This window comes from Mauremys reevesii, linkage group 2, assembly GCF_016161935.1.
Source record: "Mauremys reevesii isolate NIE-2019 linkage group 2, ASM1616193v1, whole genome shotgun sequence".
NCBI classification, from domain to species: domain Eukaryota; kingdom Metazoa; phylum Chordata; order Testudines; family Geoemydidae; genus Mauremys; species Mauremys reevesii.
The window spans coordinates 275,841,183-275,855,068 of record NC_052624.1 but is presented as its reverse complement, the minus strand read 5'-3'; the positions used below and the strand labels follow the sequence as shown (position 1 = coordinate 275,855,068).

General features: G+C 48.4%; 1 protein-coding gene across 1 annotated transcript in view; it reads left to right on the top strand.

The window, feature by feature from the left end:
• COL22A1 (collagen type XXII alpha 1 chain) overlaps positions 1 to 13,886 on the top strand; it is a 310,719-nt gene that overhangs the window by 271,771 nt on the left and 25,062 nt on the right. The window contains exons 44-49 of the mRNA XM_039526471.1: positions 3,503 to 3,547; positions 4,044 to 4,091; positions 6,290 to 6,403; positions 8,058 to 8,111; positions 10,262 to 10,315; positions 12,319 to 12,372. Of these exons, the coding sequence (XP_039382405.1) occupies positions 3,503 to 3,547; positions 4,044 to 4,091; positions 6,290 to 6,403; positions 8,058 to 8,111; positions 10,262 to 10,315; positions 12,319 to 12,372 (369 nt within the window). The remainder of the gene's footprint in view (positions 1 to 3,502; positions 3,548 to 4,043; positions 4,092 to 6,289; positions 6,404 to 8,057; positions 8,112 to 10,261; positions 10,316 to 12,318; positions 12,373 to 13,886) is intronic.

Below are 13,886 nucleotides of genomic sequence, written 5' to 3'. Positions count from 1 at the left end.
TAAAGTTAGCTGAAAGTTAAAGCACCTTAGTCTTCCAGCAGTATCTACAGTCTTTTAATCTCAGGATTTCTGCCTGTCTCAAGGAAGCAAAGTGTAAGAAGCAACGTGCCATCTTGCCAGCATTTCCCAAGTTCCCCAGAGGAATAATTATAAGACAAATTTCTCCTTCACACGTGTCTCAGTCAACGAAGTTGCAGTTCTTTGGGAACCGCAGCTGTTCCCCACTGAAATTCATTACCACAGTTTCATATTCATAAGCCAGAGCAAGACAAGTACTCAATGATTTTTTTGCCTCTGTCTTCACAAACAAGGTCAGCTGCCAGACAGCTGCACTGAGCAGCACGGTAGGGGGAGAAGGTGACCAGCCCTCTGTGGAGAAAGAAGTGATTCGGGACTATTTAGAAAAATTGGACGAGCACAAGTCCATGGGGCTGGATGAGCTGCATCCAGGGGTGCTAAAGGAGCTGGCGGATGTGATTGCAGAGCCATTGGCCATTATCTTTGAAAACTCATGGTGAACAGGGGAAGTCCCGGATGACTGGAAAAAGGCTAATGTCGTGCCCATCTTCAAAAAAGGGAAGAAGGAGGATCCGGGGAACTACAGGCCAGTCAGCCTCACCTCAGTCCCTGGAAAAATCATGGATCAGGTCCTCAAGGAATCAATTCTGAAGCACTTAGAGGAGAGGAAAGTGATCAGGAACAGTCAGCATGGATTCACCAAGGGCAAGTCATGCCTGACTAACCTAATTGCCTTCTATGAGGAGATAACTGGCTCTGTGGATGAGGGGAAAGCAGTGGATGTGTTATTCCTTGACTTTAGCAAAGCTTTTGATATGGTCTCCCACGGTATTCTTGCCAGCAAGTTAAAGAAGTATGGGCTGGATGATTGGACTATAAGATGGATAGAAAGCTGGCTAGATTGTCGGGCTCAGCGGGTAGTGATCAATGGCTCCATGTCTAGGTGGCAGCTCGTTTCAAGTGGAGTGCCCCAAGGGTTGGTCCTGGGGCCGGTTTTGTGCAATATCTTCATAAATGATCTGGAGGATGGCGTGCACTGCACTCTCAGCAAGTTTGCCGATGACACTAAACTGGGAGGAGTAGTAGATACGCTGGAGGGTAGGGATAGGATACAGAGGGACCGAGACAAATTAGAGGACTGGGCCAAAAGAAACCTGATGAGGTTCAGCAAGGACAAGTGCAGAGTCCTGCACTTAGGATGGAAGAATCCCATTCACTGTTACAGACTAGGGACCGAGAGGCTGGGCAGCAGTTCTGCAGAAAAAAACCTAGGGATTACAGTGGATGAGAAGCTGGATATGAGTCAATAGTGTGCCCTTGTTGCCAAGAAGGCTAACAGCATTTTGGGCTGTATAAGTAGGGGCATTGCAAGCAGATCGAGGGCTGTGATCATTCCCCTCTATTCGACATTGGTGAGGCCTCATCTGGAGAACTGTGTCCAGTTTTGGGCCCCACACTACAAGAAGGATGTGGAAAAATTGGAAAGAGTCCAGCAGAGGGCAACAAAAATGATTAGGGGGCTGGAGCACATGACTTATGAGGAGAGGCTGAGGGAACTGGGATTGTTTAGTCTGCAGAAGAGAAGAATGAGGGGGGATTTGATAGCTGCTTTCAACTACCTGAAAGGGGGTCCCAAAGAGTATGGATCTAGACTGTTCTCAGTGGTAGCAGATGACAGAACAAGGAGTAATAGTCTCAAGTTGCAGTGGGGGAGGTTTAGGTTGGATATTAGGAAAAACTTTCACTCTGAGAGTGGTGAAGCACTGGAATGGAATCCTGTGGCATCTTATAGACTAACAGACGTTTTAGAGCATGAGCTTTCATGGGTGAATACCCACTTTGTCGGATGCAAGTGACTTGCATCCGATGAAGTGTGTATTCACCCACGAAAGCTCATGCTCTAAAACGTCTATTAGTCTATAAGGTGCCACAGGATTCTTTGCTGCTTTTACAGATCCAGATTAACATGGCTACCCCTCTGATGCTTGACACTGGAATGGGTTACCTAGGGAGGTGGTGGAATCTCCTTCCTTAGAGGTTTTTAAGGTCAGGCTTGACAAAGCCCTGGCTGGGATGATTTAGTTGGGAATTGGTCCTGCTTTGAGCAGGGGGTTGGACTAGATGACCTCCTGAGGTCTCTTCCAACACTGATATTCTATGATTCTGTGATTCTAAGTGGCCGCAGAAGGGCCCTTCTTTGGATGCTGGTGTTAATGCAGACACAGTAAAAGAGCAATTGAAATTTCTTCTGATTTCTTCCACCCCAGCTGAGGCCAGATGTCTCTTGCGGGGCAATCACCGATTGTCACTCAAGAACACACACAGCAGTGGAGACCAGGAGTGTGCAATGGAAAAGGATGGGACCTTTCCACGGGACTCAGTGGTGCCTCACAAAATAGCCCTGACAGAACTGGAAATGGCAGGAAGCACTGTTCTGCAAGGCACCCAGAACGAGCGTGCCCACTGGGCCACTCTCTAGGAGAGTGCTGTGTGCCTTCCCCTCTGCAGCCCAGCAGCTCTGCTGACGGATGGTGAGGGACCAGGCCCCTCCATGCCCTGCCTCTCCTCAGAGAACTTGCTTTCCATGCTCAAGTTTGAAAATGTCAATCTCAAAGCTGTGCTGGCTGTGAGAAGAGCCATGTTGCCAGGTTTCAACCAGCCAAATGTCATGGGTGTGCAATTGCCTGAAATGAACCGGCCTACGTTTCTGTGGAACACTTCTCCACATAGATGTAGGCCTGACTGATAAGTAAAGGGGGCAGTGGCAGGCACACCAAGGATGAGGATCTCAAATGTTGCCAGATTCTGGCCCTTCTGGAGGCACTTCCTACATAGCCCCTTCCATGTTATAGAACATCTTCCTTTCCCTTCCAGGCCCAGACCTCGGGTATTTGACATATTAGTGGTGCCTTGCTAATTTCCCATCTCAATCTGTCTCTATCACGCACACGTCTCTGAAAACTGGTATCAAACTGCTCCCACAGACGATGACTCGCTGGTGCTCCAAGTGACTGCCAGGGTCCAATCTTGCAGTTTCAGATGCAGGATCAGGGCCTTCGTTTTAAATGCTCCAGTTGGGCTCAGTCTTCAGTGCTTCATTCATCTCTCCTTGAAACTGCTGCAGCTCGACCAAGTATTACCTGTGCCTTAAGTGACCATGAAAGCATGAGGAACCAGTTTTCCCAGGGAGTAACTCCAGCGGCATTAAGAGTAAAACCAGGGAGGCGTGTGGAAGGATGTGTAGTGAGAGCGAGTAATTCAGAGATAGAGGTGGATGGAGAGAGGTAGATTCTAAAGGTTACCAACATTTAGATACATTAGTAGTTCTTGCAGAAGTGTGTGTGATTGTCCCAACAGTGGCAGGGTTGTGTGACAGCAGGCACAAATCCTGGGATGGCGTGTTTATGTGTGTCTGAGTAGCGGGAAGAGAAGCAAGGTCTTATTGTGAGTTAATCTCATAGATTTTTCTCTCCCTTGTCCATAGGGTTTACCTGGAAATCCCGGGGAAAGAGGACCTCCTGGAAAGCCAGTATGTCATTTCACTATTAGATTAAATCCCAAACATTTCTGCTCTTCTCCCTTTTATATCAGCACCTCCATCTACCCCATCCTTCACAGTGACAGTTAAATGTCACTTGCTTGCTGTTCTAACTGGAAGAACAGCTACAAGAACTAAGAGCAAAGAGAGATTACGGTAAAAGCGCCTGTGGTAGGTTTGGCTCAATATAAATGTAATTGAATATGCTGTATGTAAATGAAAGCAAAAACTCATAACAACATTCTCTTAGTATTTGCATATAAAACCCAAGGCCAGAATCTGTATTTTCTACACATGCCCTGCACGGTCCATCCCTGTATTCTGGAATAAATTTACAATGCCATTGACAAAGGACATATTGGGCCCAATGAGCACCAGACAGTGCAAGGAAAATCAGTACCATGCCACAGGGAATTTTATGTAAATTTACCTTAAGTGTCTCATTTTATAAAAATACTTTTTAAACAATGGATTTCTCTTTCCACAGGGTGCCTCCTCCCTGCTTTCTCCTGAGGACATAAATCTCTTAGTCAAGGTACAGGCTGAAATTGCCTTTGTAATGAGATTGGTTTTTGCTTTTAACTTGATGACTGATGCTACATTATGGAGATGTGTCTGAACTGTGTGTGCCAGACGTGCATCTGAATATTCTAAACAGCCAGATGTGCAAGCAGTTTGCAGTTCATAGAGTCACACTGTCAACTGATGCCATTGGGGACACGTTAGAGACCAAAAGGGGTATGGCCACAGTTAGATATGCTCCAGTAATCTCCACCAGTGTAACGGCCTACAAAGGCCCTTACAAGCTCGTGTAAGTTAGAGCAGCCCCAAGGTTGCTGCTCTAACTTTTAGTGGGGCCTGAACTGGCCCTCTGAAGCGCCGGGATCAAATATTTTCAAGCATAATTCCCTAAAGATAGGCTTTCAACACCACTGACAGCATCTCAATAAAGGGGCCCGATTCCCAAAAATGCTGAGCCTCTATGTCTCCTGCTTAAGACGGTTTAAGCTGGAGGTGCTAGGTGCCCTTTGAAAAGCAGTCCACATTTGCATGAGGTGTCTGACTGGGGATGTAGGTGTCTACCCTTCAGTGCCCACATTTGAAAATGTTGGTTTGTAGGTTTGCTGTTGCTGTCGCTGTCCATGAAGATAATTTCATGGGAAATGATTCAGTATTTGACACCGAGCAGCTGCTAAATCTTTAGTGATGGCCAAGGGCACATTAGCAAGATTTTTAAGCAGTCTAGGGACATGGCAAGAAGTCTTTACCTAATGCTTAAAAGGCACTGAAAAATGAACTGCTAACTGGCCTCCTCCTCAGAGCTGAAAAGAGCAGCCCTCTCTAGTTACTACCTTGAGATGAAACCCTGTATTCACACAGCATCTCTTCTCCAAAGATCCCAAAGATCTTTCCACAGAGTGCACTGTATGAAGTTGTTTTGCATTCGGTAGCACCTGGAGACCCCAGCTGAGCTCAGAGCCCCATTTGTCTAGGGGCCATACATCCACACAGTAGGAGGCAGACCCTGGTCTAAAGGGTCTATATTCTAAGTCAGACAGACACCCAAGGAATAGCAGGGAAAAGAGCGGCAAAGTGCATTGCCCAAGATCATACAACAGATCCCTGGCCGAGCTTGGGATAGAACCTAGTCCTCCTGCCCTATCCACTGGACTGCACTGCCTCTCTGTATACTGGGCTCACTTCACCCACCACTGAAACAAGGCCAACCCTTAGGCGGAAATGCTAGGAATTCTGTACACTTGCCGGGCGGTTTTTGAAATAAAGAATAATGTAGTGAGCTGACACTTCAAAGGACAGTGGAGGGAGACAGAGCGTAATTCCCCATGACGGAATTTGGCCAGGGTACTGTGGCATACATCTACTCTTGCAACAAATGCCAAGAGATCTTTCATGACCACAAGTGGGCAGCGCTTCACTTCTCCCTGTTATTCCACAGTGCCTGCCACCACTCTGCTGGACATAGCTTCAGTACTGACTAGGGGGCAAGTGCCCCCATCCTGCTTTCTCTAGGGGTGGGAAGACTGTGGCATGAATTCTGCCCCAAATTAAGGACCATCAAAAACCTGACCACTTTCCACTTCTCTAACATAAACACATAGCAACAGGTTTATATGTTACAAACACCACGCTGCATGAGACACTCCACTGCATGTTTCTCCCTGCAGGGAGAGGATGAGAGAGAGCAAACAACACGTGACAGATGTGTAGCCGTATCACTTAATGCGTTACTGGAAGGCGCTCAGATACTATGGTGACCAGCGTGGTATAAGAACCTATAGAGAATAGAGTAGGAGCCGCCCCCAACTCTCTGCAGCTCCTGGGTTTCCCTGGACAGCTGCCCTCCAAGCACTGACCCAGCCTAGCTTTTGAGGCTGGATAAGACACTGTTTTGAATCTGTAAGTTAACTAGAAAGAATTTTTTTTTTTGTATTCCTGCTTCACGTTTCTCCTCTCTCTCTCTCCGCCTTAGAATAGGCCTTTCCCCCATTCTGTGAGCCTGGCTTGGATACTGCATTATAACTCCTCTGGCCCCCTTGAGGACTGCCCGTAATGCCTACTCAGGTGCCACAACAGGTCTGTGGCCTACCACTGATTTGAATAGAGCACAGGCCTAGAGCGTACGCCTGTAGTGCCGCCGAGCGTCCATAAGGCTGGAAGGGAGCCTCAGTCTCATCCCTAATGCTCTTCTCAGTGTTACCTCATCTCTTTTAGGATGTGTGTAATGACTGCCCACCTGGCCCCCCGGGGCTCCCTGGAGTGCCAGGCTTCAAGGGCGATAGAGGGGCCCAAGGACCTCCGGGCAGAGATGGCCTGAATGGGAAAATGGTAAGAGAACTGCAGTAAGGTTCATGCTTCAGGATCACTTTGATAAGCGTCTTCAGCCTTATTTTAATATTCCTGCATTTATTGTCATAGAAAGAGCTTCACAGACAGGCCCGAAGCCCAGCTCCTATTACCACCCCTGCTCTGGTAACATGAAGGAGCTTAGGAGGAGGAGGGGACAGATGGAAGGGTGACGGGGGTGAGGGAGTGGATGGAGAACTCCGCCCTCCAACAATTTAGGGATCTACTTTATGTTGGGTCTTGCTCCAGCCCTGAGAGCAGCCTAGAATACAGGAGCCAGCCAGCCATCCCTCTTGCGCTGCACCTCCTACACATCCAGCGGAAGAGCCTGCTAAAACCAGAGAGGATGTTTCAGCCTGGCACCTGCAGACAAAGAGAAGAGGCTACACACAAACGAAGAGGAGAAGATGAGAAACAACCAAACCAGGGGGGCTGAGCAGAGGAGAGGGGTACAGTTCTAGGAGCTCAGGGACAGCTGGGTGGATTTTCTGTTTGTCAGGAGACAGCCCACGGGGAGGCGTGAGGGAGTGATTTTTAAGGAGGGGCTTGAAAAAGGGGAGGGTGGGGGCCTGTGAATACATGATACTCGCTGAGAATAAAGGTTGCAGAACTGCATCTCTAATATGTAGGGATCTAAATGGGAGAGGAACGGTTGTGGGACTCTACTCTCAGTCCACGCATGCCATGTCCAATACCCCATAAGTACCCGCATCTCTAGCCATCCCTGTGCCCTAATTATCAGCTCCTTCTCCCAGCCTCCTTCCAAGGCCTATGTGGCTCCCGCTCTCTCTATATCAGTTGCACACTATACATACATTGGCACAGAACTCAGTGGAGTTACTGGTGCAACTGATAGTCTGGCCCCAAGCATCCATTGTGCTTCTGCATATCTCACGTCATTTCAGATCTTCCATTTACATAGTGCCTCTCACCCCGAAGCACTTAACATATGCGGAAACAACCTCTCCCGGCCACTGAAGGGCTGCTGTATTGGAGTGGAACACAGGAGCTGTGTAATACAGGAAGGGAGAGATGCCATATCCAGCTTTAGCTGGGGAGGCAGAATGTGTTTTCCTCCAGTTCAGCCGGGAAACCACTTATTTTTGTAGAAAGCCGCCTGGGCTGTTTAATTGCCACAAGCAGCCCGGACTGTGGTTGTATATTTTATCCAAAACAAAGCACCTCTGGTAGTGCAGTGCCCCCTGGCACCGTGCTGGGGCATTGGTTCAGTACAAATTCAGAGGATAAAGTCCCCTTTATTGAATCCCACCAACATTTCTTTTTTGGAAGTCTCCCATCCCAGGACTGGCCAAGGTTAGCACCCGGGTGCATGTGTAATACACTAGCTATGTGACTGTGATTATGTCTCCCTCTAGTGGCTGGCCTGTCTTTTGAATAAGACCTTTTGGTGTTACTGGGTCCCTCTGATGCTGTATATATGTAATCAGGAGCTTCTCACACAGGCACAGGGCATCCAGGATAGCTGGACTGAGTCCTAACTGTATTAGGCTGCAGAATTGAAAGCTTATCCTTGCATCTATTGGTTCTGCACATGATAGGTGGATGGACACTTACTGTGTCTTTCTGATTTTGTAAGCAATTAGTGTGATTGAGCGCTCTTTCCTCTTTATTGTAGGGCGATCCTGGACCCCGGGGTCTCCCAGGCCCTCCAGGGGTGGATGGTCCAAAGGTCAGTAATTCTCCTCAATGAACATCACCTGGATCGACTCCATTCTTATGTAGAGCAAAGGCTGAAGCGGAATGCAGAGGGGAGGAACTTATGTGGGACTTGAGTGGTAGACAGGCCCTGTGGGCTGCCTTTCTGAATTTCAACCCCTGAGTCACACAGCTTCCCTGTGGACAGCCCAGCAGTATAACGTAGTATCTAGCATTCCCCCTCCCCCCCCCCATCTCTCTGTTTGCAAAGACCAGTTAGGTTTTGAGCCTCCACACAGAATTTGGTCTCAATGGGAGCGATGGGCGGGCAAGGATTGCAGGATGGGCACCTTACTATCAATTTGGATCCGCTCACCTGAGCAAGGAGGGAGAGCCCCAGCCCTGGAAATCCTGCACCTTCCTTTCTACTTGACCAATTCCTTGCTTGGATGGTTTTGATGTAACAAATGATTTGGTATGCCGGGGGCTACCCTGACAATGCACCGAACTGTTGGTCTTTTAAATGGGCAGAGTCACTTGGTCTGTAGCACCCAGTATTACTTGGAAACACATTGGAAGAAGGGCTGATCATTTTAGCTATTTACCATGTCTCAACCTCAGATTCAAGGGTCATTGACAGACACCAAGTGATGAAGGATTCTAGTAATTTAACATGGAGAGCTCTGGCCTTGTGTAACCTCCGTGACCAATTTGCTCAGCAAGTCAGTGCTTAGTTACAGTTGGAATATTTACAATGGCCTAATGTGAAACAAACCAAAATAAATCAATGGCAGTAGAGATAAGGAGTTTCCCCCTAGACTTACCTGCCTTCCAGCACTTGGTTCCAGTCTCAAACAGTGTCTGCTGTTTAATTCCTTTTTATCTGCGGTTATTACAATGAACAAGGATTTATACTGGTTCAGAAAACTGAAAGGGCAATAATGGAACAAAAGCAAAAGTGCAGTCGGTTAAGACGGGAGAACATTCTGAGAGAAAACTCAGAAAACAGCTGGTAACCCAAACAGATGTATGTGTTATAGGTAATTGCTGCGACCACTCCGCAGTCTGAGAAATAACCATTCTCTGCTGGGAGGGAAGACTGGGGTGGGAAGACTCAGCATTTGACTGACATAATGGCATAAGATTTGAATTGTCCATATGAACCTGAACAAACCTAAATCTAATAGGTGGTCAATATCCCAAGCTGCATTCAGTTCATATATGCGCGTACCCACAGTCTGCAGGTGCTCAAATGAAATAACAGACAGAGAGTAACGCCGGAAGATAGCCAGCTGGTCCGTTGGGACTCCTTCCAAAATGCCCGGTAGGGCTTCCGCAGGATTTAAAGTGCAGAGTGCGCTGCTTTTCTGAAAGCCCAGCGGGGCCGCCCAGAGGATTCAGGGGGCTGGGGCAAAGTGAGGGAGCTGCGCTGCTTGTACTCACCCAGCGGCGGTCCGGGTCTTCGGCGGCGCGGGGGGGGGGGCTTCAGTCACTCCATGTCTTCGGCAGCATTGAAGGGCCCCCTGCCACCGAAATGCCTCCAAAGACCTGGACCGCCGCTGGGCCAGGGCTCCTGGGGCCCCTGCGGGGCCTGGGGCAAATTGCCGCTCTTCCCCCCCACCCCACCCAGGCGGCCCTGAAGCCCAGTGTGGCACACTCTGGGGTAGAAACGCCAAAAACTCCCCAGAGCGTAGTTCAGTGGAACTGCAGGTCCTTTCTCGATCAGTCCCTTCCTGCTCTTCTCAACGACATAAATCCAGACATATGTTAAGTGACAAACTGCCGACTGTTTTTCCCTGCTTGCCTAACTGTTGTTCTCTGTTGAACAATGCTGTGTGTTGGGGACACTGTAAATTCCACACCCAGCAGTTTAGTGGTAACCTGGGACGTTGGTAAAGTCATATTTTGGGCTTCCCAATCTGAGTCGTTTCCATACAATGTTTGGTGATTTTTTTCTGGTGTGTGGGCAAATAAACATGGGTTAGGTGGACAGTGAGACCCCAATTCAGCAAAGCACTTTAGCAAGTGCTTATCTTTAAGCACATATGTAAGTCCCATTGGAGTCAATGAGACTTAAGTGCATGATTAAAGATAAGCACTTGCTTAAGTGCTATGCTGAAGTGGAGCCTAGAGCTGGGAATGTCATAAACCTTTGTGGCTTTCAATGGCTTTGTTTGTTATCAGGGCACTAAAGGAGACCGGGGGACATCTGGGGATGCTGGACCAAAAGGTGGACAGGTAAGAGTGTGCTTCCCAAGTAGTCCAACCGGAATATGTGTCTAGGATAGAATCGTGACTCCTGCCCTGGCCTCACTGGGGACAGAGGCAAAGATCCTCAGCACCCCTAACCCCCAGAGGGGTGGGGGCAAGAAGACTTGAGCTGGGACCCTCCCCATCAGGATGCCCTCCACTTAAACCCCCTCCTCCCTGCCACCATCATTTTCTGTGGAGTGTCTGTAGGCTGCCATGTGGCCTTTATTCCCACCACCGTCATCACCACCTCTGGTATCTCTGGGAGGCATCCAGTTGGCTGCCTCGCCCCTTGTTGGTTTTTAAGGGCTGACCATCTGGTCTCCTTCCTTGGCTAGTGCTCAGGTGAGATGTGGGGGTGGGCAGCCTTTTCCAAATTGGGATCCAGAAGGCTGCACCATGTCCTGCTTCTACGCTGTTGTGGTTCTCTCTCATCTGGTACCTGAAAAACCCCAGGCTGTTCACGCTATGAGGGAGTCCCCAGCTACCCAAATGGCTTATCCAAAGATATGATGGGTCAGCAGCTAATGAGAGGCCTCTGTCTTGTCTGGGGGAGAAACGTAGGGATTTTCCAGGGGAACTGGGATCCCGCAGGAACAGAGGGGAATTAGACAAATTGTGGCCAAAATCAAGCCCAGGTTTGCTGTAGGTTTCATGAACCTTACACTGAAAGTGGGTCAGGTTTTTGGTCCAGTAATGAAGCCCCATAATCCGGTAAGTTTCAGGTTACAAACATTTTTCCTAGCTCTCATTTTGCACAGCTTTCTGCCTTGGCCTTTCGCTCTTCCTCTCCCGGCACCGATAGGCACAGAACAGCAGATGCCTTAGGAAAAGTACATCCGCAACATAACTCTGACTGCTAACACTGCAATAATTGCTTAGTGAATATTTCCCTTGCATACAAACTATGCAACTCATACCAAGCCTGCTATTATGTTTCTTGACGAGTTATTCAGTTTCCAAAGCCTATGTATATTAAAGACTTTAGATACAGCCTAAAAGTGCATGCTCTGCAAGCCGAAGCTTCAGTTTGTAATCCCAGGATAGCTTATTTCCTGAGGCCCAACCCTTCTGTGTGTTCACACATTTCACAGTTCTATCACGGCTTCCTTATTGTGGATTGCCACGGACTCGCAGGGGCGAAAGAAAATGCAGGCCTGTTATTTACCAGGCTGCACGTGGCAACAGACTATATTGGTAAGGGATGCAAGGAGAGTGTGGTCACGATGCAAACTGCAGACACACACACACACCCACTAAACTTAATCAATTTAAAAGTTTTATTGGGGATAATTACAAGGGGTAAGGGAGCAGCGTATGATTAGCTAATAGAGTTAATGAAACTTAAAACACACAATGACTAAAATATCTACTAACAATATTTATAAACAAAGATGCAGCGTTTAGTAATAACTGATACTTACAAATACAAACCAACGCATAACGACCGGCAAACGTAGAAGCTCTATTTGAAACACGTGAGCTGAGAGAGAGGCTTCGAGGTGATCAGGCTCGGTTACAGGTATACACAGGACACACGGGTATACACAGGATACACGGGTATACACAGAATACACGGGTATACACAGGATTCATTTTCTTTCTCCTCTCCCTGCCTGCACATGGCAGGCAGGCCATAAAGTACCCACTATGACATCATAGAAGTGTCATAGGGGACGGGGCCCAAAACCTGTTTGTGTTCGTTTCTGATTGGCACAAGCAAAGTTTACACCATGTAGGGGAGCAGGTGCCTTAAAGTCTGGCTTCGCCCCCAAAAGGTGAGGAAATGCATATTGTCTTAGAATGCGTTCAACACTGAATGACAAAAGAAGAGACCAGGGCAATACTGGTATGGCAAGTTCTACAGGATGCAGACAGGAACTCATCTCAACACTTATGACTGCCATTTATTGACCAAAAATCTGGGCGACGTAGCTGAAGAGTGAAGAAGAGATTGACAGTAATCTAATAGCTCTGTTGTGATTCTGCAGGGTCACCCTGGAATGCCTGGCTTCTCGGGACCTCCTGGAAACCCAGGCCCACCTGTAAGTTTTCCTCCTTTTCCCCCCCATACTGAGAAGTGGACCATCATGCTGCATATGTGTGTGTCTCACTAATAAGTGTAGCTGCAGACTGCATATGCCACAGAGGGCCACTTCCACCCACATCTGTGCCATTTCTTTTAAGTTTCTCATTGGGTTCGTAATAGACCCTGGAGCATCGTAGCGTCCCACACTCATGATAATTGCTACTTAACGCAGCTTGCAGCCATTGCTTTGCCTCACGAAAGTAAATTTATGCTAAACTTCGGTTGCTTCCTTTATAGAAAAGACAATGGGCATGACATTTTGTTTTCACTGCGCCCACATGGTAAAAAATATCGGTGCTTCCCATATATTAGACGAAGCTGCCAGTTGGCTTTAGAAATAACGGTCAAAAGGGAAAATGTTTGGCGCGTTGACCATTAAATGACACGCAAGGATCTTAGACAAGGGTTTCTCTAGTTTTCTCGTGTTGTGGGCGTCTTCAGATAGGATTGTCCCCCTGCTCTCGTGCATCGCCCTTTCCAGTTCCCCATTCTCCACATTAGCAACGGTGCTTCTTTACATGACAAAAGCGTATTAGGAGGGTGTTGAAGAGACATGGCTAAAATCGGTTTGCTTGAGTGCATTGTGTGCGGCCACTTATGTCTCCCAAGAGCTCTATCTTTTCCCTGATTGTAGGACTCTGACAAACCTCCCTTGAAGCCACTCTGGCTTAATCTGGCCAGGTCCCTTTGCAGTTTGACCCTAGCCCTCCTAAATGTTTGCAACCTCCTTCTAATCCCTGTGTCAGCAGCAATCTGACCATGGCAGAATTTATATTCCACTGTTGCTTTGCCATTGTGACATCAGCACCACCAGGAAGGGCTCAGTGGGTCGCTGAGCACGGTTTCAAGGACTCAGACAATGAATACATGCTTTCTGGCCCAGAATCATAGAACCTGTTGGGTTGGGACGGTAGCAGGAGTGGGTGACCACATCCATTTGCTTGCCTAGTGGCTGGATTGATTGCACAACCTCTCAACCAGACTATCTAGTCTCTTTGCATATTCAAGTTATGATTAGGACCCTACCAATTTCACGGCCATGAAAAACGTGTCACGGACCATGAAATAGCCCATCCTCGTGAAATCCGATGTCCTCTTGTTCCTAGGAGCGCCCCAGCGAAAGGGGGCTGGGCTGGAGAATGACAGGACTTGTCCATCCCCTGCACAGCTGCTCTGGGGGAGGAGTGAGACCAGACCCCCCTCCAGGTGCCTCCCCTTGCTACAACATGCTCTGGAATTGGGCAGCAGCCCCAGAGGTTCCTGCAGCTGGAGGAGGCTTGTGGAGTTGGAGCCGATCTTCCCCGTGCTGCTCGGAGCACCCCAGCAGGGGGCTGCTAGCTGCTAGTCCAGGCAGGGCTGGGGCAGGTCAGGTCTTGGGTATCTCTCCCAACCGCAGATAGCGCCACCGCCCCTCCTCCCCATTCTGTCCAGCTCTGAAGGCAGCACAGAAATGAGGGTGGCAATCCCATG